Source organism: Castanea sativa, chromosome 8 (assembly GCF_040712315.1).
Source record: "Castanea sativa cultivar Marrone di Chiusa Pesio chromosome 8, ASM4071231v1".
NCBI classification, from domain to species: domain Eukaryota; kingdom Viridiplantae; phylum Streptophyta; class Magnoliopsida; order Fagales; family Fagaceae; genus Castanea; species Castanea sativa.
This window is the reverse complement of record NC_134020.1, coordinates 25,460,851-25,486,116: the sequence shown is the minus strand read 5'-3', so window position 1 is coordinate 25,486,116 and position 25,266 is coordinate 25,460,851. Positions and strand designations below refer to the sequence as shown.

Below are 25,266 nucleotides of genomic sequence, written 5' to 3'. Positions count from 1 at the left end.
TAGTGAAAACTTTAGCCTGCTCAAAGTCGGGATGGTTATCCATCTCTTGATGCTGTAACATCATAACTACTACTTTTCTATTTCCAATAAAGATGTTTTTGCACTCCTAAGATCATCTAGACTTCGGAACACCATTTCTCCCCTTATATTTCAAAAGCATAAAAATCATGAGTAGATAAGGTGCCCCACTTCAACTGATCTTAACTCAATAAGAACCATATCAGTATCTAATAAACACAACAACTTGCTTTTTGGTACATCATAAGAATCAGACCATATTGCACGTTGCTCGTGTGGTGTTACAAGTTCAAACAAACTAAAAGTTCTGTTCTAGAAAGAAAAAATTAACTGGTATGCATTCTAAGTTCCAAAGAAATATGCATATTATTTCTTTCTTTTGGTAGCAAGAAGAGAAAAGAATTGAAAAAGATAGGGGGGCTACTGTGTTTTACACTATGCTATTAGTCATTTGACACTAAATCTCAACGGCATTTGTCACATCTCTGCATGGAGTAAAAAAAAAAAAAAGCCTTATTATTGTGAGGTAGCATCCTCTCCAGGTTTTTCGGTCTTTGCAACTTCCACAAATATCAGTCTTCCATCAACTATCTGTGCAAGAGTAAAGAAAATAATAAGATAAACTGGCATTTGGTGCTTTGAAGACATTAAATATGAAGTTAAGCACAAAATGCAGCAATGTTGACAAGATTTGAGCTTTTACTGCATATTATGGAAGGTTAAAAGTTAAAACTCCAATTACTTGCCATGTAGAATGAAAAACAAACAAACAAAATACACTATACTCCAAAATTATGGGATTTCTTTTTATTTTTTATTTTTTTGCAGGATAAGAAAATTTGAGATGAAAAAGCTGCTACAGGCTAATTGAAGTAATGATCTTGGTAAGGCTATTTCCATCAAGACCATACAAACAAAAGAGACGCAAAACAAAATCTAATACATATTACTCTATAATTACACTTCGGCAAAAATACATAATAACATCCACATCTACTATCAGTCAATCACTAGGGCTTGAACTCTTTTAGCCTTTGTGAATGAAGTAACATAAGTTCACATGCCTACCTTAAAGACGAGATAAGATTTATTTATTTTAAAATTTTTAATTTAATGCCTACTTACAGTGAATAAATATTCAATAAAAGTCCAACATTATTCTATCTTAAAAATCATTAATAATGATTAAAAATGATGGAACAACATTGAACAGCCATTACGTACTAACATTTTAAAGCATAATGACCCGTCGCCTCTGACTGTAAATAAGTACATATGTTCAAAGTTACAGTGCTCCAGATGTCTCATCACAGGTGAAAGGATATCCTGTGCCTGCTGTATACAGCGGGTACACTCACAGCACATGGGCCCCATGCACTGGTGGGGCCCACATGTTGTGAGAGACCTGCTGCACGCAGTGGAGGTGGTAGGTGCAAGATATCATTTTCGCACGCAGTGGGCATAGGATATACATTCTCCTCATCACAGTTGTATTTGTGGATTATATAATAATGACAAATTTTCAAACATAATTAGCCTTAAAAAAAAGTGTTACCATGTTTTTGGTTCTGGTATGCATAATGCTAATCAGCAGAAGAATGAAAATCAACTACCATAAACCAGAACATTATGACAAAAATTTGTTCTCACTTAAATGTGTGCCAATTTATTGGACTCGGTATGTAAGATTTCCATTCAGTACAGATTGGCACAATTTATATATTTAAGTACAACATAAATGTGGGCCAATTTATTAGACTTGGTACGTAATGTTGAATTTTCTTTTCTTGAGCAGATAAGATTGAATCATTGACATCTTTGAATGATCATATAGACCAACAAAAAGGAAATGAAAGTAAATACTTACATACAGAGATATAATTCCAAACAAGATAAGTTGAGGGTATCTGGGGCTCTCTTCTTCTCCTTTTTTGATAAGTAAATGTTTCAATGATTAAACACAAAGTGTTACACAGGTACACCAACATTAAGCACTACAAGTATAACTGTCACGCATCTCAGGCATACTGGCAAAATAGAATAGAGCAGAAGCATTCATTTTCTCAAATAAAGACTTAAGGAATAAAAGCTTCAGATTGCGTTTTTCACATCCTTCAAATTTCTAGCATTTCTCTCACTCCAAATGCACCACATGAGACAATGCAAGCCTCTCCAAATCACAATATTGCTGCATCTACCAAACCTGCCTTGGCAACTTGCTAAAAGCTCCAACAACGCACCCCCCTTGGCATAACCCGGTGGGCCCCAAAAAGAAATAACATCATACTCCAACTCCTCTTAAATGACTGAATATCTAAAATGATTGGACAAGCATTCAAAGCAGAAGGGTGCATCCTTTCTCACTTTCTCTGGGTCCAGACACCAACTACAGTTCTCTGTGGTAATACCAAATTACTAATTAAAAGATCATATGAATCTTCAAAAGTGTAACCCGGCATGAATAAGCTCTTTCATCTAAGTTGGACATTAAAGTTTTTTTTTTTTTGGATAAGCTCGGACTTTGAGCTAAATTTATAGAAGAAAAACCCCTCCATAGCTATTGCAAACCTCAAATTGTTATGTATTGCATTAAAACAAACACAACAATGCATTTGCTCTAATCATAGTTAAATACTTGCAAGAGAGTCAACCTCATTTTTTCAAAGACCTTAATTATGTGTTTTGACTTCTTAAGAATTTCTTCTGATCATCCATTTTCCTTACCTTCATCTTCCCCTAAAATATGATTATGAACCAAACAAACCTTCAAACTACTCTTCCTTGCATTTTCCATAGGTAAACACATCTCAGGCACCCATACAGATGAACTTCATGACCTAAAACTTCATCCTCTTTTATGGGGGGAAGAGATGCCATTTGGTCCAAATTACTAAGAAAACCAATCAATGATAAACTAAAAACGAAATTCCCTATTCCTAACTATTGGAAAAACCCCCCATCAATTTACTAATTTACACAACACCCAATCAGTAATTTGAATATTTAACCCAGACATTCTAATAAAACCAGATTAAATTACATGTGGATTTGCATTAGAATTAATCGTGATTGTATTTTAATTTAAATAATTCAGTTCTATAACGCAGAGAGAGAAAGATGATACCCTGCCATTCATGGCCTTCAAAGCCTTCTGAGCCTCTACCTCTGATTCGTATGTGACAAAGCCAAAACCTTTGGGCCTTTGGGTTCTTGGGTCTTTAACTAACCTAGCTACAGAAAAGAGTTAAAACAATCTCAGAGAGCAAAAACCAACCAAATAATATTCCTCACACACAAAAACTAAAAACAAAAACACAAAACAAAAAAAAACAAAAAAATCAGTGACTTGTACACATAACATACCTTCTGTAACTACCCCAAATCGCGAAAACAACCTCTTCAGATGTTCATTTGTGGTGTACGATGATAATCCTACACAGACAAAAGCAATAATTAAAACCATGGCTCTGAACAAAACCCACGTGTGTATCTGTGTGAGGGAGAGAGAGTACTGCTAACGAATAGCTGTGAGTTGAGTTTATTAGCCATCTCAGTTCCAAGTTGGTGTTCTTCGTGCAAGAGTTAGTGTATGTATACTATACATTGGCGTAGGTCATAGAAACGATGCTTGAAGGGTCGTTTTTCCAATGTACCTTCTTGAAGATCGTGTCCAAAAACACTGAAGTCGATAATAAGAATCGCGTTTTAATTAATAGTATGAATTTGATAAGAATGACGTGTAAAATCTATATTTTATATCATTTAATAAGAGATTATTACATCAGTATTTTATTTGAAATTTAAGTATATCTTACCACACCTAATAACATCTCAACAAACTCTCAATTTGATTAAATTTATATATGGATATTAGAATTGATTGGTTGTGGTTATGCTTATTCTTAAATTTGTAATAAGATAATTGACATGTTGAGATTGAAGGGATAAAATATGAATTTTACACTACATTCTTATAGAATTTAATCTCTTTAATTAAACCCACATGATGTTAGGCTTGTTTTCACATTAACTGTCCGTGATTCAAAAGTTGGCACTTTAGTTATTGAAGTTAGTTCTGTTAGTCTTTTATAACCCACATCTTCATTTGCCATTAAAAAAAATACATTTTTGAACAAAAATAAACATAGCACAAATTAACTTTATTTTGTGGAAGCACTAGTTTTTTGGAATCAATTTTCATGAGCCTTTAAGAATTTGGCTGCAAGGTGAGTTCCAATAGTAATGGTTTTGTGGGTTTCCAGACTTTGTCCTATTTTTGTGATCAAAAACTTTTTGGCCTTTTCGACCTCTGTTTGGCTCAAGCAAGGTACCATTTGAAAGCTTATGATGTTTACTTTCAAAAAATGTAAACTTTATTACTCAAATTTTCAAATTGTGCAAGCTTGATGTTTCTAAAAGTAGGGTAACATGCAAATTTTATTTGGAAAAATCCCTCTATGATATTATGATTTTTTTTTTAAAAAAAAAATCAATTTGAAGAAAATTTTAACAATTCAAGCTTACCAAATTGAAATTTATCACAAGTCCATCCCAACAACTCCTTAATTGGATCAGACCAAGGTCATTTAATCACAATGTAAGTGAGATTAAATCACAATCAAGCTTTATCACACTTTGTCTTAAAAATGACAAAGTGTTGGACATTTTTTCATTATTTTTGCAATATCTTGATTGTTTTAAATTTGATCTAGGCCCGTGAGCTATCACTCTAAAGAGGAATTCAATTGTCTACAATACGATCATATTTTTGGTCAAATTAAGGTCAAACTCAGGTTGACTATGGATAGTCAAACGTTGAAAAATGTTTGGAAATGTTAATTTTGATACAAAATGATGAAATTTAAAAAATGTATGAATTTTTTACTTTGACCATGAGTCAACTCAGTCAGAGTTTGCTTGACATGGGCATTTTAGTCATTTGGGCCCTATAAATCACCTCCCTACAATAGCCCCCCATGATCTTGTGCCCATTTACTTCATGGGATGAAATCGTGGCAAGAATCCTAGGGGTCATTTCAAAATCTCCCATCTAACATCTATTATAGGGAGGTGGTTTATAGAGCCCAAATGACTTTGGGCCATGGGCTAAAATGAGCCCAATGCATGCTTATTTAAGAACAAACCTCCATAATGGTCCGTTTGGATTGAGAGGGAAAGAGGGGGAGTAGAGTAAAGTAGAGTAGATTTAGCACAAAATTAGCTTATTTTTAGCCAATACTACTCTACTCCCCTCCACTCTCCCTCCTTCCCCTCTCCATCCAAACAGGCCATAAAAGATCCATACCTCGGACCACAGACCAAATGGTGCATCATTATGGATCCGAGGATAAGTTCATTGAGGACTCTATCCAAAGTAAAGATCATTGCTGAGCTGGCAAAACCAAAACGCATGCCGAGCTTCTAAGGAAGAATTCTAGAACTTACGAGATTATCCAAGGACACCTGCTTAAGCTTCTTGATAAATCTACCGTCACTTGCCTAGCACAGTCGCATTTAATGATGGATAACTAATCAGAACAAAGAAAGAAGCCCCAAAAGTCTCCATTCATCATGACATGGAGGAAAGGAGAGCCTAATTCAAAAAGCTGCCCAACTCTACAAGGACATCTCATGCTGGAGCTCATGCTGGAGCTCATGCTAGAGCCCATGCTGGATAAGAAAACAGGGCAAATATAAGGGAGGATAAGGGCAAAGAAGAGGGGATATGAGAGAAAAAAGAGAGAGAATAGAGAGAATAGGAGAGGAGATTGGTTCTTGAGAAAAAGCTTGTACTATTGTTCCAAAAATTTATGAATACACATTTTTACGTGGTTTTTACGTATAATTCTGTGGTTCTTGTTCAAATATACCATTGTGGATTATTATCAACCCATAACATAAATTAATTGTGATCCTAAGCTTGTTTTCCAAGTTGAGCCACACATTGTTGGTTTGGTGAAGGGTTATATAAAAAATAAAAAAGTTTCTTAATTCATAGTTCAATACATCTAAAATTAAATTCTCTTATATGATTCTATGAATATTTTAAAAAATAAATTATATATTATATTTCATTACAAAATAATCAAATATTCTCGCTCATTGCATATCGCATGGGATTGCGACTAGTTATATTAATAGAGTTAGTCTCACACTGAAAAGAAAAGAAGCAAGGTCACTCCTTATAAAAAGAGTAGTTGTGTAGCTTTGTTTTTTATGTATGAGAATTAGAAGAAAAGCTATCTCGTGAAGTTAAAGACTAAGTTTTTTCTAGTGTTAGTGTGAGGGCACCTTAGAGCATATTAGGTTTGGGGTTAGTTTCTATTTAAGAATTTCTTGTGAGAGTTGATATGTGGTTGTAATTCCTCTTATTGATAGGGTGTTATGCGTGAGTGTAGGCTTTTAGAGTTAACCAAAACCATATTAATTTTATTTTTTGCGATGTTTTCGATTTTATTATTTAGCACGTATTTCACAAAAATACTAAACCATGTTTCCACACATAGAACTCTCTATCTCTCCCCAACTATCATCGTCTATATACAAAAGCACCTTGAAAAACTTCTTTTAGACCTCACATTCCTTCTTTCACTCCACTTCACTAAATGCCCTTCTCAAATAAGGAAAATATTTATCATTAAGAAGATCTAAGTTGGTTGAAAAGCAAGGGAATTTGGCCAACTCATTGTTGTGCACAGTTGGACATGCTCTCTCTCCCTTCACCACAACCGAGTTTTCCCTTTTAATCCAAAGGGCACATGGAAAGACTTCGAGGCTGTTTGGATGAGTGATTTCCATAACTCATAACTCAAAAATTGTGAGACCCATAGTTGAGAAGTCTGTTTGGCACCACATAACTTTGTTTCCAGTTTTTTGTTTCCATCACTCAATTCTCTGATTTTTGAATTATGAGTTATGGAAACTGAAAACAGCCATAACTCTGTTTTCAATGGCATTTTTGTAATTAAATACACATGGAGGAACCCACTAGTCAGGTCAGCCACACCTTTTGACCTTTTTTTTTTTTTCCTTTCTTCTCCACTTTTCTTTCTTCTCCTAGGTTCGATCAGTTCGTTCTTCTTTTTTTTTTTTTGGTTCTTCATCACCTGAGATTTTCGGTCTTCAGTTCTTTCTTTTTTCTTTTCTTTTTTTTCCTTCTTTTTTCACTGGGTTTGGTTTTCTTGGTTTTTTTTTTTTTTTTTCCTTCTTCTTTCACTGGGTTCGGGTTTCTAGGTTTTTTTTTTTTTGGTTCATCATTACCTCTAATTTTCGGTCTTCAATTCTTTCTTTCTTCTTTTTTTTTTCTTCTTCTTTCACTGGGTTCGGGTTTCTTGGTTTTTTTTTCCTTCTTTTTTCATTGGGTTCGGGTTTCTGGGTTTCTTTTTTTTTTTTTTTTTACTGGGTTCTCTGGGAAAAAAAACTGCATCGAGTGACAGGTCTGGTGCCCACAAACAGTGTGAAAAATATTGAGTGATGATGTCAAACAGGTAGTGTATTTTAAAGTAATGAATGACAGAAATTGAGTGATGAAAAAAAAGCATCAAAACAAGCCCTTAATATTGGTTTACTATTCTATTGTTGCTGGAATTATGGTTTTGTTATTGTTTAGCTCAGACTAATTATTGGCCTTGTATTGCTGAATTCCTTTATATGCGATCATTGTTGAGACTAATTTGTTATTATCATGTATTGTTTTACTAGTGGATTTTGCTGCTTTTTTTTTCCCCCTCTTCTCACAACTAGACTCTTATTATTCTAACATCTGACTGACTTACCATTAAAGTACACCTATCACACGTGTCTTGTTTCTCGGATTTTCAGCATGGCTTATATTGGGTCGAAAAAGTGCACTAGTCATTGGTCTTCTTTGGGCTAATGTCTAGTTCCAAGCTTGACCCCCAAAAATAAAGTTGGGTCTATCAAGGCTGTCCCTCCATACTCCATTGACTGACACATGGCCACGCACAAAGAACGCCCAACACCATCCAAGAAAGCCCTCAAGAATTAAACATACTAGTGTACACAAGAATTTTTACTCGTCTTGCAGCAAAGCTACATGGGTATCAGGCATGGCATGCAAGCTTGGTCACCCGGGAGTTAGGAATTGATCGTTGAACAGACTTGAAACTTAAAAGTAATCGAGGAAATTCAATAAATGTAAATGCTGCCAATAGAACACAAAGTTGGATTGAATATGTAGTGCAAAAATTAGCAGAAGACCGGGAACCAAAAAATTAGCCGAAAAAGAATTCAAGATTTTTTGTTGAGAAAATTTATCCGCCTATGGACCTCACAAGATATATAATATATATATACACAGCCATGTTTACTAACAAAGAAGGGTTCTTGTTATAGACTGTTTCAATCAAAATTGTGCCTATCTTTAAGAACTAACAGTTTCTGATTGGCTAAATTGCACACCCAAATCGTAATTCCATAAGCCAAATATTTCAGACTGCAAACAGCTAATTGACTAATTACACTTTCTTTTTTTATGAATGACTTAAAATTACACTCTTGGCCCTATTTCGTTGGGCATAAAACGAAAAATATATATTTATAATTGAGAAAAATCCCAAAGTTGTGACCTATATCTCGACTAATTGATGTCATTTTTCCCAATTTGCTAGTTCCTATATGCCCTAACACTTCAATTTCACAATCAGTAACTTGATATTACCCAAGATTATTTTTTTCCCCCCTTTTTTGCTTTGCATTTTCTCACTATGAACTATAAACTCAGGTTCTCCACAGCCCAAGTGTGCTACCAACAAAACATTCACACATACATAACAAGCTTCTCTTCGCAAAGCAATAAGCAATTTACAAACTAAAACACGTTCATGCAAAACAGTAACCAAAATAATAAGAGGAAAATAGAAGAATAACAGTTAAGAAAAAGCTATCCGATTTCATTTCTACCATAGACATAATTTGGATCGAGAAGATCCATATTGTTCACATACAGACCAGATTCAAAAACCACATATTCAAAAACAAAAAAGAGAAGAAGCATTCATTCATCTACGAAACCCTAACCCTAACCCTAACCCTAGCCACATAAACACATTCAAATTCCCATTAATCACCAGCAACCACCACACTTCAAGAGCTAGTAAACTTAGTCACCGCCTTGGTCCCCTCAGACACGGCGTGCTTAGCGAGCTCACCAGGCAAGACCAAGCGAACCGCGGTCTGGATCTCCCGAGAGGTAATGGTTGGCTTCTTGTTGTAGCGAGCCAATCGGGAAGCCTCCTGAGCGAGCTTCTCGAAGATATCGTTGATGAAGCTGTTCATGATCCCCATGGCCTTGCTGGAGATACCGATGTCTGGGTGAACTTGCTTCAACACCTTGAAGATGTAGATCTTGTAAGTCTCCACGCTCTTCTTCACGCGCTTCTTCTTCTTGTCTCCGGCGCCGGCTCCGCCTTCCTTGGGGAGCTTCTTCCCGGCCTTCGGCTTCTTCTCCGCCGGAGCCTTCTCGGCGACGGTTGATTTCTTCTCCTCAGCCGGCTTCTTCTCGGCGGGCTTTTTCTCAGCTTTGGGAGCCATTGGGAATTTCTCGGAAAGTGGGAAGGGTAAAGGGAAAAAGAGAATAAAAGGACTCTTGATTGAGTACTGAAGGAGCGGTGTGAGATATTTTTTTGAGTGGGTGGGAATAATGAAGGTTGTGAAGGGTTTATATAGAAAAGGGAGTTTGATTTCTATTGGATAAGAGGGTCTTCACGCGGATCGGTGACGTGGAATGTGTTTTTCGCCGTTAGATTGTTTTTGAATTGACGGATGTGGCGCGTTGTAGAATACGGAGTTTGGGGTAGTGACGTGGCTTTTGGTGTGGATCGATGACTTGGATGATTTTCTGACTGTTGGATGGAGGACTTGAGAATTGACGGCTGAGATTATTATTTTAATTTCGTGACTTGTTTAGGTCGCGCGGGCACAATCTTTGGTTTTTGGAATTTGGAGTTTGGGTTTTTGGCTAGCGCGGTAACCTTTGAAAATTAGCAAGCGCCTTTTTTTTTCTTAATTTTTCAGTTTACACCAATAAGCAAAATTAGCTTAACAACTTTGAACTTTGAAATTATCCGAGAGGCATGTTTGGAAAATAAAAAGTGAGAACTCTTGGCCACTGATATTATATAAATTTTAATGAATTCCATTTAATTGGACTATTGGACGGAAAAAAAATCATTTACAGTTCAGTAAAAATTTAGCACCAAAAAAAAAAACTTGTAATTGAATTTTATTTACATTGAAAAAAAATTATTAATGTCTTGATTTAATGATGAAAAATAATCATCATAAAGTGAATGACACTATGTTCTATATATCAAAAAGATAAAATAAATTTATGCTCTATCTATCAAAAAGATAAAAATAAATTTGTGAAGCGCGTGTGATGAGGCTAGTATGCTATTATGGTTTAACATTCTCCTTTTTCAGATACTTTTTCTTTTTCTTTTTTTTTTCTTTTTTTGTATATTACAAATTAGGCTTAGGGCTCAAATCTACAAATAAGTGAGGTCATGCCACTAAGGATTTGTTTGGTTGAGGTGAAACAAGGCGGATAGAAAATAAGAAAGAGAAAACAGGTTTTATGAGTGTTTGATTTGAAAAAATGGGAGGATGAAAAATTGGTAGGAGCCAGGTATTTTCTCCTCTAACACACCAAAATTCTATCTCCCAAATTTGGGGAGGAAATAGAGAGAAAATAAATAGTAACATCAATGACTATTTGGATTTTTTTTTCATCACTCCTCACTCAATTTTTGTCACTCGTCACTTAAAATACCCCAACTCTCTACTCCTCACCCGTTTGGCACCATCACTCAATTATGTTTTCAACCAAAAAACTAAAAAAAAATAGGACCCACACACTGACCCAATGTCATTTCCTTTTCTCTCTCTCTCTCTCTTCTCTCTCCCCTAACTCTCATCTTTCTCTGCCTCTTGCCCAAAGTTTCTTTCATCTCTCAATGCTCTCCTCTCTCCCATCTCTTGGCGGCGATGGCAATGGTGAAGGCGTCGACATATCCTTGAAGTTTGAAAACGACGGCGGCAGTTGAAGACTAGTCCTTTATGGGTTTTGCTTTTATGGGTTTTGGGTTTAGATCAATGCTTTAGTGAAGGCTTGGTTTTTTTATTTTTGATTATGGATTTTGGATTTTAGATTACCTTATGGTGATTATGGATTTTGATATTAAATTGAAGGTTGATGTTGCATTTTCGGATGAAGGTATGATGTTGGTTTTGGATATAAAGCCATGTGAAAAGGAAAGAAAAGAAGAAGAAGACCCAAACTCACCAAATCCAGTGAAAAAAAAAAAGGTCAAAAGTTGCGACTGACCTCTGACTAATGGGTCCCTCCATGTGTGTTTAAATACCAAAATGCCATTGGAAACTGAAGGGGTGTTTGGATTTCATATTTCCATAACTTATAACTCTGTTTCCATCACCCATAACTCAAAAATGGTCGGACCCATGACTAAGAGGCTTGTTTGGATTTTGTTTCCAGATATTATTTCCATCACTTAATTCTCTGATTTTTGAGTAATGAGTTATGGAAACTGAAAACACATTTTAGGTGTTTTCAATTTTCAAAACTCTGTTTCCAATGGCATTTTCGTAATTAAACACACATTGAGGGACCCACCAGTTGCAACTTTTGACTCACTCTCCTTTTTTTTTTTTTTTCCTTTCTTCTCCACTTTTCTTTCTTCTTTCTCTGTTCTTCAGTTCGTTCTTTCTTCTTATTTTTTTCTTCCTTTTCGCCTTCAAGCCCAGAACCTACAACATCAACAAAAACCCAATGAAGAAAGTCACCAATCCACAAAAGCATTAGAACCAACAAAATCCCCAACATCAAAGACGCGAACCCCGTCAGCATTATCTGCGTAACCACCACCTCCGTCGAAGACTATCTCGACACCGACGCAGTGGCACAATCAACTACCGAGACAACCACAAATTACAGCCTTAACCCACATGCAACCACAGTAACTGATCTCCCAACCCACATAACAACCACCGATTTGCCATTGCAGCACCCATAGCATCAACCCAGATGCAACCCAAGAGGGCCAAAACACAATCTAATCTCTGATCTGCCACCGCAAATCAAACACTGAACCAATCTCAACACAGTTTGATCTCCAATCCACAAGCCATTGGTGCTAATGGTGGTAACGCTGAGAGAGAGAGAGAAAGAGAGAGAGAGAGAGAGAGTCAGACGTAGAAGCAAAACAAAGCAAAGCGAGCAACAACACCTCACACTGCCACCAGAACAAACCAATTGAAGCCAACGCCGACGCTGTGGAAAACCTTAAATATTAAACCTTAGATTGTTGATCTTGATGTTGCCTTCTCATCATGGTGGTTTGGGGGGTGTTTGGTAGAGTAGTTTGAGATTGGATTTTTGTAATTTTTTGAAATTTGTGTGGGTGAAAAAATGTGTAAAGTTGTTTAAAATGTAAAAATGTGAGTTTGAGATATGGTAACAAACAGACCCTTGGTGTTTGATTTTTTTTTTCTATGGGTTTGGTGGCTATGGTGGGAGAGAGAAAGAAACATTGGGCAAGAGGTAGAGAGAAGAGAGGCAGAGAAAGATGAGAGTCAGGGGAAAAAGAAAAAAAAAAAAAAGAGGAAATGACATTAGGTCAGGTATGGGACCCACAAAAAGGTGGAAATATTTGAGTGATGTGAAGTGAAAACAAAAATCAAACGGGTGGGTATTAGAAAATTGGGGTATTTTAAGTGATGAGCGACGAAAATTGAGTGAGAAGTGATGAGTGATAAAAAAAATCCAAACAAGACCTGAGTTTTGGAAACTGAAAACACCTAAAATATGTTTTCAGTTTCTATTACTCATCACTCAAAAATCAGATAATTGAGAGATAGAAACAAAAACTGGAAACAAATCCAAATAGAGTTTTTTTTCATGGGACCCACAAATTTTGAGTTATGGGTGATGGAAATAGAGTTAAGAGTTACGAGTTATGAAAATCATAAATCAAAACAGCCTCTAAACTATCCCCTCTTTTTCTTTTTCTATTTTTTGGCTTTCCTGGGCATGTGATTTCCTGTCTTTCCACCTTTTTTTTTTTTTCTCTTTCTTGTGCGTGACTTGTTGGTTGCTTTTCGTTTTTTTTTTTTCTTTCCTAGGCTTGATACAGGTTTTGCTCTGCTTATTTTCTTCTCCTTTTTCTTTTCTTTTTTTTAGGTTTAACTATTCTCAATTCTTTTTTACATTATTTTTCTTTTTTAATAAATTTAGGTGATTGCCCTTTTTTGGTCCTTTTGTCTTTTTTTTTTACTGGGGCATCATTTTTAACAATGGCATATAAGTACATCTATATAAACTCATTTTTTCTTATCCCTCCACTTTACCACCCCCAACCAAACACAATTGAGGAGGGGAAACTAAAATATTTTCTATCCTCTCACTTTTTTTATCATTTCTCCATTTTCTATTATCCCACTTTTTCACCCTTCCAACTAAACAAACCCTAATATTGTAGATATTGGATCCCTTTATAGACGAAAGAGTCCTTTTTCTTACGAACTACATATCAATATGCTAAGCCCAACGCACCAATGAACCATATTTAATTGCAAACCTTGTGCCATAAATAGGGGTGTGCAACTAATCTGCCGATCCAGCCCAACTTGTTGGATTGGTGGGTTGGATTGGATTGTCAAAACTTTTTTTTATAGTGGGTTTGGTTGGGTGCAGATCAGCAGATTCACAAATCCGCCTAACCCAATGCGACCCACCTATGTTTAATATATATTTTTAAAATGTTATATAATTTTATTACTTACTATTTTATTTAACAATTGAGTTGGATAGAACTGTATGATATCCTACAACTATAGAATAATAAAGCTAGTTGATGTTTATTCGCTTTTCAACTAAGTTGAGATAAAATTATTTGATATTTTGTTAACTAAATACAATGTTATTTGGTTACAAATTTATAAGATTGTAAATTTGTTGTTAGTTGTGTTAGTTTGAACTCCTAAGCACTAATAAAATAGTTTGTGTTGATTTAGTGCTAAGCTCAAGTTTATTAGATTATAAATTTACTTTTATTTATGTTGGTATTGTTCTAATACTCAATTAAATAAAAATTTATAATTCATGGGTCCAAGTCAATCTAGGTGCATTGGGTTGGATTTTTTTCACCCTAACCATGGTGGGTAGGATTGAAAAAATCCCTTAACTCGACTCATCCACACCCCTAACTACAAACATGAAAATCCCAAAGGCTATTCAACCTAAATCTACCACAAACAATCCTAAAAGGCCAAAATAGGAATTAGATTAGATCCTCCAACTAAAAAAATGATGCAGACTATTATGAACTTTAGTAAAAGGCGAAAGAATAGTTCGCTCTGTGTATTATGAACTGAGTGAGACAATACACAAAATAATTATCTTTTGTATTAGGTGTACCATCTAACTGTTTATAGCTTATTTAGGTTCACAATCCAATTTTGAGTATGTTTGCCATTATAATGTTATCATAACTTTTTAATTTATTTGCTAATATTATATACAACTTTCAAAACCTTGTTGTTTTTAAGATACAACTATATTTTAACTAAGTTACAGCAAATAGGGGAGTGCTTGGTTTGCTATGATGTGATACACATCACCTTAATGTGACAATAAGGTGTTTGGTTCAATTATTTGTTCTAACATTACCATAATCTAACGCTCTGTTTGTTTCGATAATAATGTTTTTAAGAAAACGATTCTGTAGACGACTGGTGGTAAAAAAGTGTTGGGGTATCCTACAAATTCATTTTCTAAAAATTATTTTCTATAAAATTATATAATTTTCCTATGTTTGGTAGCAACTTTAAATAAGTTGAAAAACAATCTATTAACTTCCCTTATTTAGCTTGATTTGAGATGAAGTTGTTTTTCAAAAAAAAAAAAAAAATCAATGGAAAATAATCTATAGAAATAAAACGTACTTTTTCTATTGACCAAAGATTGTTTTCCTTTAACTCATTTTTTATGATACTACCAAACATTAAAAAATACAGAAAAACTATATTTACACAAAGTCTTACATTAAAACAAACGAAACATAAGATTACAAACTATATCGCATCACCTTAACCACATCACCTTCTTAAATGGGAGTGATCTTACATTATTTATTGGTGGAGATGAAATAATTTTATTGAACTGACAAAATTTTCTATACTAAAAAAAATTATTTTACTCATGAGAATTACTAAAATATCAAAAAACCTCTAAAATGCCCCTAAAACTTCAAAAATGACCAAATACCCTTAGAATCTTCAAAATGACTAAAATGCATCACGAATGTCCAAAATATCCCAAAAACCTAAAAAATGATCAAAATGCTCTCAAAACCTCCAAAATTACTACAATACCCTCAAAACTTTTTAAATGACCAAAATACCTTTAAACCTAAAAAATTACCAAAATACACTCAAAATCTCTAAAATGACCAAAAATACCCTTAAAACCTTGAAAATAACATAAATACTCCCGAAACCTCTAAAATGACAAAAATACACCAAACCTAAAAAAATTACTAAAATAGCCCCAAAACCTCTCAAATAACCAAAATACCCTGAAACCTTTAAAATGACTAAAATACCTCCAAAACCATCTGATGATGCAAAGAAGATCAGTAGGCTGGATGCTTCGGACTTGAAAGGACCACTTGCTCTCTCTGCGGCCTAAAGAAAAAGAAAAGCGAATCAAAAGGTGACCGGGGCTGCCGGCCAAAAGCCCTCCGATGGCAAAGTTAGTTTTTCTCTCTATTATTCTTGAAGTTCCAACTTTTTTGGAGTAAGTTTCACATACCTTTGCTTTGTCAGAATCAGTGTTTATATAGTATTCCCATAGACAGTTATTGAATACTGGAACCTCCTCTAGATTCGAGGAGGCAAAAGGATTAAATGCAACTGCCATAACCGTTTAGGAGTTACATTTCTATTTCACAACGGATATATGACAGTTATGCGTAGGATAAGGGATTATCACATTATATTCGGAGATTTTCCTAAGTATGATATCCTCGTCCTGAAATTCCTTCGTCAAGTGTGCCTGATAATTCCAATAGCATCCTCGTCCACAAATCTTTATGTGGACGAGTCCTCTCGGGATAAGCTGTGCGCATCTCATGGACGAGGGATGGAGCTTCGCCATCATCCTCAGGATGGCCTTGCCCGTTACCCTCGTTCTGAGGATAACTCCTGGACGGCTGCCGAGGTGATGACTGTCCAGGGATGGTCAGCATTTTTGTCCCACATCACCATCTAAATGACTAAACTACCTTGAAACTTTTAAACTAGCCTAAAATACTTGAAAACTTCAAAATAACCAAAAGTTTTGGGTTATGTTGTGTCATTTAGTGGTTTTAGGTGTATTGGTGATTTTTTAGGTGTTAGGATTTTTTTTTGGACCATTTCAGAGGTTAAAGATTATTTTTGCCATTTAAATATTTTAGGATATTTTAGTCATTTTAGAGATTTATTCAAGGGAATTTTGGTCATTTTAGAGGTTTGGGTATATTTTGGGTATTTTGGCCAATTTTGAGGTTTCGTAGGCAATTTTGGTCATTTTGAGGTTTCGGGGGTATCTTGTTCATTTTGAGGCTACATGAATATTTTTGTTGTTTTTTAGATTTTGGGGGTATTTGGGTAATTTTAGGGGTTTCAACTTTTTTTTTTTCCTTCTCATTATAGAGGATTTGAGGGCATTTTGGTCAAACTAGCTATTTCGGGGTGTATTTTAATCATTTTAGATGTTTGGGGAATTTTGGTTATTTTGAGGTATAGGTTTTATTTATTTATTTTTTTTCCCTCATACTAGCAATTTTAGGGGTATTTTTGGTCATTTGACAAGTTGCGGGTTTTTTTTGGTAATTTTAAAGATTTTGGGGCTATTTTGGTCATTTAAGAGGTTTTGGGGTATTTCTGGTCGTTTTGAGATTATAGGGGTATTTTGGTAATTTTTAAGATTTCGTGGGGCATTTTGGTTTTTGTTGTTGTTGTGATTTCTGGTGTATTTTGGTCATTCTAGTGATTTTGGGGGTATTTTTATCATTTTAGATTTCAGGACTATTTTGATCATTTTGAGGTTTTATGGGTCTTTTTGGTCATTTTCATAAGATTTAGGGTATTTTTGGTAATTTTAGAGGTTACATGGGTGTTTTGGTCATTTTCTTAGATTTCAAGTGTTGTTTTTATTAGGTTTTAGGGTTAATTTGGTCATTTTAGGTCTTTCAAGGGTATTTTTTGGTTCAAGGGTGGAGTTGAGGCTATTTTCAATTAATTTGTTATTATAATAATTTTAATTATTTCTAAGAAGGTTTATTCATCAATTATATGAATGCTACATTCTTGGATTATGACTGGAATGTAATTTAATGAACCAAACATCTTAATGTCATATTAAGGTAATGTGATTACATAAATCTAAGATTACAATAATGTAACTTACTCCTTTATGTAACATCAAGTGAACTAAACGACCCGTAAGTGATCAACAACCAAACGCCTATAAGTGATCAACAATCAATAAAAGCCTAAAAGGATACATACAAACGGACACTAGTGCAAACAAGAGAACTACTAAAATGGAGCTTCCCTTAACAGAAAATGTATATGTCTCAAAATTGTTGTTTTCCAATATCCTATGATTCCTATCACACTGAAATAATCAATTCAAGCTGCTCTCCATTTTAATAATCATGATGATGTATCATATGTTACGTTTAAACTGATGTTACACGTTAAGATTACATATTTTTCAAAGGAAACTAATGATTAGTTCAATTCCAACTATATTTAAGTCATATGCAGGTTAGTTTGATTGGATGATTTTAGTTAATATTCATCTAATCAATTGATGTCTCCACACCAACAACCCATAAGGTGCTCGAACCGTCTATTTGTTTGCTTCTTGTGTGGAGAATCAGAGGAAATCCTTCCGTAATAAACATGACAGAATTTTACACCAATCCACGGTAAAATGTTGTCGACAATTGATAGGAAAACAAATGTTCAATTGTATAAATTAATAAGATACTATTTTCCTCTAATATACTTTTGTGCCAGTTGCAATTCCAACTCACGTTTATTTTTAATTAGTATATTATATATTTAATACATGATTTAATGAACCATGTAATAATCATATTTGTGTACAATGGATTAATTTTAGAGCCTTTTCTTCACAGAATGCTATTCGGAAAATTAAAATAAATTTAAAAATCTTTCTTCCCTCTCTCCGTGTGTGTTAAAAATCTTTAGTATTCTATAAAAAAATGGGAAAATAAAAATATAACTTAACTACATTATGACTTATGAGCAAAGAATTCCAAGTTCTGCTATCCTATCTCCAATTATTTCAAATTTATTAGTAGACACTGTAGCTCTTAAAATTAGCCATATTTTAGCGTGTGTTTGTTTGGAGATGAAATAGGGTGGATAGAAAACTTTAGAGAGAAAATAAGAAGGAAAACTTGTTAAAGTGTGTTTAATTGAGTGAGGAAGAAAGAAAATAAATGGTAGAGCTCAGGTATTTTCTCCTCTGGCCCACCAAAAAGTTTTCTTCTCAAATTAGAGAGAAAACTGAAAGGAGAAAATGTGGCTATTTAATGAACAAAAATGCCTATGCGCAAAAGCACATGGAATTTTTTTTTTGTGTGCCCAGGGACGTTGCCTCCCTCTATTTCTCTTTTTTTTGCTTTGTTTTAACTAGACATGATTTTTATTTTTTTAATAATTTGGGTGATTATTTTTTTGTCACTTTTTTGTTTTAATTGGCTATCATTTTTTAACAAGGGTACATGAGCAACTTTATACAAACTCACTTTTTCCATATTTTCATTTTTCTATTCTCAACCAAACAAAAAGGAAAGAAATTAAAATCTTTTCTATCTTTCTACTTTTCCATCCTCCTACCATTTTCTATCTTCTTACTTTTCCACCGCTCCAACCAAACAAACCCTTAAGAAGGGGAGCAAACTTAACAAACCCATAACAGAATTTCTCTCATCATTTGTTTTCAAGATAAAAGGTAAGATAAGAGAAAATCTTTAAGCCTACAAAATTAGGAATTCAATGGTTATAATAGATTCCAAAAATTTAATTTCACTAGGCAACCATTCTGATAAATGAACCAAATAAAATTCTTACAGAAGGTCAAATCTGTGCAAGCACAGAAAAAGCAATTTAACAGTTTCCTCCAGGTTAACTTCAGGCATATCTGCTGCAAAAGCACTCATCCTTCGAGCTTTAAGAAAGCTAGACGCAAGGAAATGCAGTAGGAGCCATGAAGGTGGAAGAAAACTGAAATTCAGATAACATATGGTATAGTGATTTAAATAAATGGTATGGAAATTCCTGCATAATATGTTGGCTGTAAGGACAAGTAAAGCATCTAAGATTCTAAATTTGAACTTCTAGTGCTATGGTGATAATTGGGCACATTTTCTAACTTTCAGATCTCCATCATAGACCAAAAAAGAAGCTGTACCTACATCTGTTTGTAAAGACTGAATGGCCAAAAAATAAAAATAAAAAGCCTGTTCTTTATATCTTCAGGCCTCTTTTGCCCAAATACAAGCTTTTATGACCTGCAGGGTATGAAAAATGACAAGTGATTAGGAAAAGGAGTATTACTTCATTTAAAACAGAGTTTCTTAACAGTCACATACAGAGTAACAAGGACAATAAATAAACAATGCAACACAAACACCCAAGTTGCATAGTAGTCAGTACAGAAAGGCACAAGTTAGGTGGCCAACTGGCCATTCATGGCACAACTATCTGTATTGAAAAGCCTGTTTTTAGGAGTTCATGAGCGGTCAGATTATGTCAATCTAGATGAGAAGGTTCCACAAAATGGTTATAAAACATGTTGACCACATGGTTCTTGAATTCAGAAGAGGCGTTTCTTGCATGAAAGTCAAAACTCAAAACAATCCCACAAATGAAACAAAACAAATTTTGGGATGCCACCATCTTGCTTTTTCCAAAAACACGGTGCATCACCATTATTGTACCATTTAGATTTTTCAAGTTACCAAGTCAGTACGAAACCGTTCAGACAGAATTGAATTTATAGAGCAAGTTTTCTATGGCCCAAATTGGCAATGGAAAGAGAAACTACACATTTTGAGCAGACAAGCACTTAATTTGAACATACTTGGTATTAAAATTTACCATCGTATAACAAGCATTGTTATAAACATATATTAACTCTAATGATAAATGCTAATTCTGACGATTATGATTGAAGGTGTAGAGGAAATTAAATAAAAGTGCATTGAATCAGATAATTATGATGACATTTAGTGCTGAAAACTTTTTCAGTTCTACAAATGTAGTCCTTCAACTGCTTGTGTGTAGAACTCTTGTTTACACCAAAAGAGAGTTCCAACAGCAGCTGGCGTGGCTCTGGTTGCCTTAACGCACCATTCAAACCACAAAAAACACATAATGTCAAGCATGTTAAAAAAACACACCACCACCAGGAGATCATTTGATCATTCTTTTTTTCTTTTTCTCATTTTCTTTTTTTAATGAATAGATTGTTTGATCAAATTAATAAATTAAATATATTAAATATGAACCTTACGCATCATTCATTTCTGCAATGCGGAGAATTATTTATTGATAGAGAAATAACAACAAATATGTTGCAGATAAGCTGGACATCAGGGGTACAAAATTCAAAGTCAAGCATGTTAAAAAAAAAAACCAACACCAGGAGATCATTTGATCATTTTTTTTTTGTTTATAAATAGATCGTTTGTTCAAATTAATAATTTAAATATATTAAATATGAACCTTAAGCATCATTCATTTCTGCAATGCGGAGAATTATTTATTGATAGAGAAATAACTACAAATATGTTGCAGATAAGCTGGACATCACAGGTACAAAATTCAAAGTCATTCACTTTTGCTAATTAAATACCAAATACTATAAGATGGCTATAAGACTATCCATGACTAAAAGTAGGTTACAAGTGCATAAGTAACTGTAGAAAGTATAAATCATTTTCCATATCATTAAGAGTAAATCAATATAATTGATAACTAATTCAAATCAGTATAATTGATGGATCAATTCCCATGAGTTTCACTCCTAGCACTCAATCTTTGGATTTACTCTTCATGATATCAGGAGATCCTTCTTAAAGAGACCTTTCTGCCTTTGTTTCAGATTGCCCAGAATAAAGATGTTTTTGTTGCTGATTTTTGTGTTGGAATAATGGGGAAATGGTGTGGGGTGTTATCTTTACAAGGTCTTTTCATGATTGGGAGTTAGGGAGCTTACAAGTCTTTTTTGATCTTCTAAATTCCCACAGTTTTAATCAGCATATGGAAGATAGGATGTGTTGGGTTCCTGAAAAAAGTGGCCTTTTTGCTGTTAAGTCCTATTATAAAATTCTCACAGGTGGTGGAGTGCATTCCTTCCCTTGGAAAAATATTTGGAAGGCAAAAGTTCCTAACTGGGTTGCTTTTTTTACTTGGGCAGCAGCTAAAGGGAAGATTCTTATTCTTTGATTATTTGAAAACGAGGAATATATATGTTGTCAATTGGTGTTGTATGTGCGAGAATAGTGAGGAGTCTGCTCCTAGGCATGAGCATAAACTGCTTAGCACATCGGGGGTGAATACCTTTGGATTATGTGACAATTGGTTCTGGTGTGTGGGGTTAGTTGCTTGTAGGTTTTGCTAGCTAGAGGTGAGTCCAAGTGGCTCTTCTTTAGAAAAGTTCCCTAAGTTATCAAAAAAAAAAAAAAGTGAGGAATTTGTGAACCATTTGCTTATTCATTGCACCCATGCGTCTAGCTTATGGTCCTTTTTTTTATATTTGTTTAGTGTTTCTTGGGTGATGCCAAAACAAGTGGACTTGATGGTGCATTGGAAAGGGGGTTTCAAGCATTGTCAAGCTGTGGAGATTTGGGGGAGCATTCCATTATGTCTTGTGTGGACTATTCGGAGAGAGAAAAACCTCTGCATTTTTTAGGGGGAGGAACATTCCATCCTGGACTTGCAACAGTTTTTCTTGGGTTCTTTGTATCAGTGGATGACTGTGAGGAGTGGTCTGTTCCCTCGCTTGTTGAGTTTTTAGATTTGTGCTCATTTTGATGATTTTCCTAGGCTATCTGTGAGAAGTGGCCAGCTTGTATTTTTTTTTCTCTTCTAATGAAATTCATATTACCAATAAAAAAATCATACTTTCAAACCTTAACAAGAGCTTAAAGATAACATTAACTAAGGATAAACTTAAAATGAAAATTGAGCCCAAATGTTTTGTTCATGCGCAAGAAGGCCAATTGCCTCGTCATCAAACAAGAAAGAATACAAATTCAAGCTGGGGTGCTGCAAAAACAAGCCAAATTAATCATGCAGGCAGTAAGAAATAACAGAATCCTTATATTAAATAAAGGACTGGAGGAATGTTTTTATTCCAACCCCAGGTAATTGGGATAAAGCTTTGTTGAGCATGTGTAATAGGACCCTGTAGTAATATTTTGGAATACAGGAGAAGGAGAATTTGTGAAGTCAACCCCCAAGATGAAAAATGAACAAAGAACAGAAACATTCAAACCATCATAAACATAGTGATAATTTACAACCTACTCCAATAGATGTAAGAAATTCTATATTTAAGAAGCAAAAGTGAAAATGGCCTCATTTGCTTGTTAATTATTCTTTAAAATGATAAGGATTATCCTTTGTGATCATCACAAGGTGAATGCACCAAAAAAAAAAAAACACAAAAACAAACAAACTGAAATAATAGTTTAGTGCATCCCATCTAGTAGGGCACAGATATTGCAAGTGCACTAGTAGAAAAAACTCAAGGTACATAATGGAAAGATGGAAGAAACCGGTCAAATTTATATTGGTTGCAGATATCAATGACACAAGCCAGACCATTTGAAATAACATTTTGGTATATAGCAAAAGCAACAAAGGAAATTGAATGGTAAAGTCAACTAATAAAATTGCTTCTGTTAATACCACTAGTATCAGATTTTAGTTTCCAATAACCCAAGAGAAAGCATGAAAATCATCAAACCAGCCTTTCCAGAGTATCTAAATTTAATGGAAAAGGCTTGCTGCAATGACATTCTCACTTAACAAAAGATTTCATTGATGGATACTTCAACATAGGCATAAAAAAATTTAGCAGGAACTACAAAAATGACTAAAATTATATATATATATATATATATATATATATATATATATATATATATATATATATAACCCAAGTACGAAATCATGAACTGTTATCTTTGGGGATTAGGAGATGTTAATTTTTTTACATTTGGTGGCTAAATAATCAAATAATTGTCACTAGAAATAAATTATCAAACGACACAATTGCTCATGGAATCAAGCTCTTCTAGTAATTACATGGATAAACAGTTTTACTAAAAATTATTGTAATTTCGGCCGTTTAAATTTCCTTGGCTGGAGATATATTGAAAACTATAAACCTCTAACTAACAGATTAAACAGAGAGCATGGGATCAAGCTCTTCAGATTTGGTTGTATTTGTTCCTTGTTCAGAGTGTTCACCATCGTGAACATGATGTTCAGTTTTTTCAATAAAAGTCTTATTGCCAATCGAAAAAAAAAAAAAAAAACAGAGAGGAACCTAAAGGTACAATTAAACCTACAACCCACAAATACAAATGAAGTCCCATAATCAGGTAATAACAACCAATTACTAAACAAAAAGATTAGCCAAAATATTTTTTGCAAAAACCAATAATCATGCAACAACCCAAAAAATCATACAAACCCCAACCCTTAAAGAACTTCAATATGCAATATCTATGAACATATGCAAACAAAGCAAGAAAAAAAAAGGAATATACCGAAGTTACAAAAAACCCATACCACACTACTACATAAATTTTGTTTGTTCTATGTTACCTCTAGGGTATGGCACCCACCATGATCAAAATCGATTATTTCAAATGTTGTAATCTTAGCTTTTGTTTATATTCATTATAGAATGGTGGATATCAAAAAAATTGAGAATACAGTGTTATGATCATAATGGCTACCACCAGTTCCTAACTTCCTATAAATTCAAGCAAACCCCAACAATGAACTCCCTAAATTAGACCTCAAAATCACCAACTCATACATATTAGGGTAAATTATACTCTTGGTACATAAAATTTTTAGGTAAGTTTGATTTTGTCTTCAAATTTAAAAAGTTTGGATTTGGTCCATAAAATTAAAAAATGGCAACAATTTTGTCCCTCGGTTCGATTTTAGTCCCTTAAATATGTGGTTGGTTCGATTTAGTAGCTCCTGCCCCGGCTAAATTGTCCCCTATTTAAAATTCAATGACCTAAACTGAACTTTTCAAATTTTAAAGACTAATATCAAACCTACACCAAAATTTCAGTAATGAAAGTATAATTTACTCAAGATTTTAAAACACAATGTACCTCAACACACATAGTCACATACACGCTCAAACCACACCAAAATGAAAAACAAATGTTACCTGCGAGAATTGGAACCCATGTTCCTAGAAAAGAGACGACCATCATTCAAACTCAAGCTAGAAATCAAGTCTCCTAACCCCAAATTCCTTTCCTCATTGCTTTCATCTTCTTCATCGCTCTCGTCGCCAAACACCTCCCTCGTCATCATCATTCTCTCGAAGTAATTCCCATACACGTACTCTTGCGTGTACCCATTTTCATCGTCGTAAAAAACCACGTGCCCGTGCCACTCCCACACTCTGCAATCGGAGTCAGACTCCTCGTGAAAAGAAACGCACACGTAGTGTTCGCCAATGGGAACGGACTGACCCGAGTTGGGCTTCAGCGAGTCGAGCTTCCCAGTTGTGATTGCCTTGATAATCTCCCTCTCGATTGTTCTTTCCTCTTTCAGCATCTGAGCTCTGTGGTTGCCATTGGCGGTTTCTTGGGGCTGGGGTTTTGGGGCTTGAGAGGGAAAGAGATTGGTGTGGAGGCGCAGTGGATTCAGAGACTGAAGAAAGATAGCATCGAGGTTGCTGGTGGGTTTGTATGAATTCATTATTGTTTGATTGAGGTTTTGGGACCTTTTTTTTTTTTCTTTTCTTTTGGTTGTTTTGGGAATAGGGAACAGAAAGGAGGGGGTTTTAACGGGGTTTTGTATTACTATTAGAAGAACTCTGTGGTTTTATACCTTTGGTTTATTAGGGATTGCAACTGGATT

At 34.5% G+C, this 25,266-nt stretch overlaps 3 protein-coding genes across 4 annotated transcripts; all 3 read right to left on the bottom strand.

The window, feature by feature from the left end:
• Positions 1–248: 248 nt before the first annotated feature.
• LOC142606822 (organelle RRM domain-containing protein 6, chloroplastic-like) lies at positions 249–3,696 on the bottom strand. Of its 2 annotated transcripts, XM_075778174.1 has the most exons (5): positions 3,531–3,675; positions 3,382–3,450; positions 3,143–3,249; positions 1,886–1,944; positions 249–609 (listed from the first exon to the last, which is right to left on the bottom strand). In XM_075778174.1, the coding sequence occupies exons 1-5, from the start codon at positions 3,565–3,567 to the stop codon at positions 606–608; spliced, it is 276 nt and encodes a 91-aa protein (XP_075634289.1). In that variant the 5' UTR covers positions 3,568–3,675; the 3' UTR covers positions 249–605. The 2 variants fall into 2 exon arrangements, with proteins under 2 accessions (XP_075634289.1, XP_075634288.1); XM_075778173.1 differs by lacking the exon at positions 1,886–1,944 and having other exon boundaries at positions 3,531–3,696.
• Positions 3,697–8,909: 5,213 nt separating this feature from the next.
• On the bottom strand, positions 8,910–9,667 carry LOC142608209 (putative histone H2B.1). Its single transcript, XM_075779939.1, has one exon. The coding sequence runs from the start codon at positions 9,568–9,570 to the stop codon at positions 9,124–9,126; it is 447 nt and encodes a 148-aa protein (XP_075636054.1). The 5' UTR covers positions 9,571–9,667; the 3' UTR covers positions 8,910–9,123.
• Positions 9,668–19,164: 9,497 nt separating this feature from the next.
• On the bottom strand, positions 19,165–25,266 carry LOC142607064 (uncharacterized). The gene is made up of 2 exons (XM_075778475.1): positions 24,566–25,266; positions 19,165–19,649 (listed from the first exon to the last, which is right to left on the bottom strand). The coding sequence occupies exons 1-2, from the start codon at positions 25,102–25,104 to the stop codon at positions 19,643–19,645; spliced, it is 546 nt and encodes a 181-aa protein (XP_075634590.1). The 5' UTR covers positions 25,105–25,266; the 3' UTR covers positions 19,165–19,642.

Bases quoted from the DNA above. Each gene is read 5' to 3' on its own strand.
- LOC142606822 (XM_075778173.1), bottom strand. From the start codon at position 3,567: ATGGCTAATAAACTCAACTCACAGCTATTCGTTAGCA. The intron at 3,451-3,530 runs GTACTCTCTCTC...TTGTCTGTGTAG, and splicing joins CTCACAGCTATTCGTTAGCA to GATTATCATCGTACACCACA. The intron at 3,250-3,381 runs GTATGTTATGTG...TCTTTTCTGTAG, and splicing joins ATTTGGGGTAGTTACAGAAG to CTAGGTTAGTTAAAGACCCA.
- LOC142608209 (XM_075779939.1), bottom strand. From the start codon at position 9,570: ATGGCTCCCAAAGCTGAGAAAAAGCCCGCCGAGAAGAAGCCGGCTGAG.
- LOC142607064 (XM_075778475.1), bottom strand. From the start codon at position 25,104: ATGAATTCATACAAACCCACCAGCAACCTCGATGCTATCTTTCTTCAG.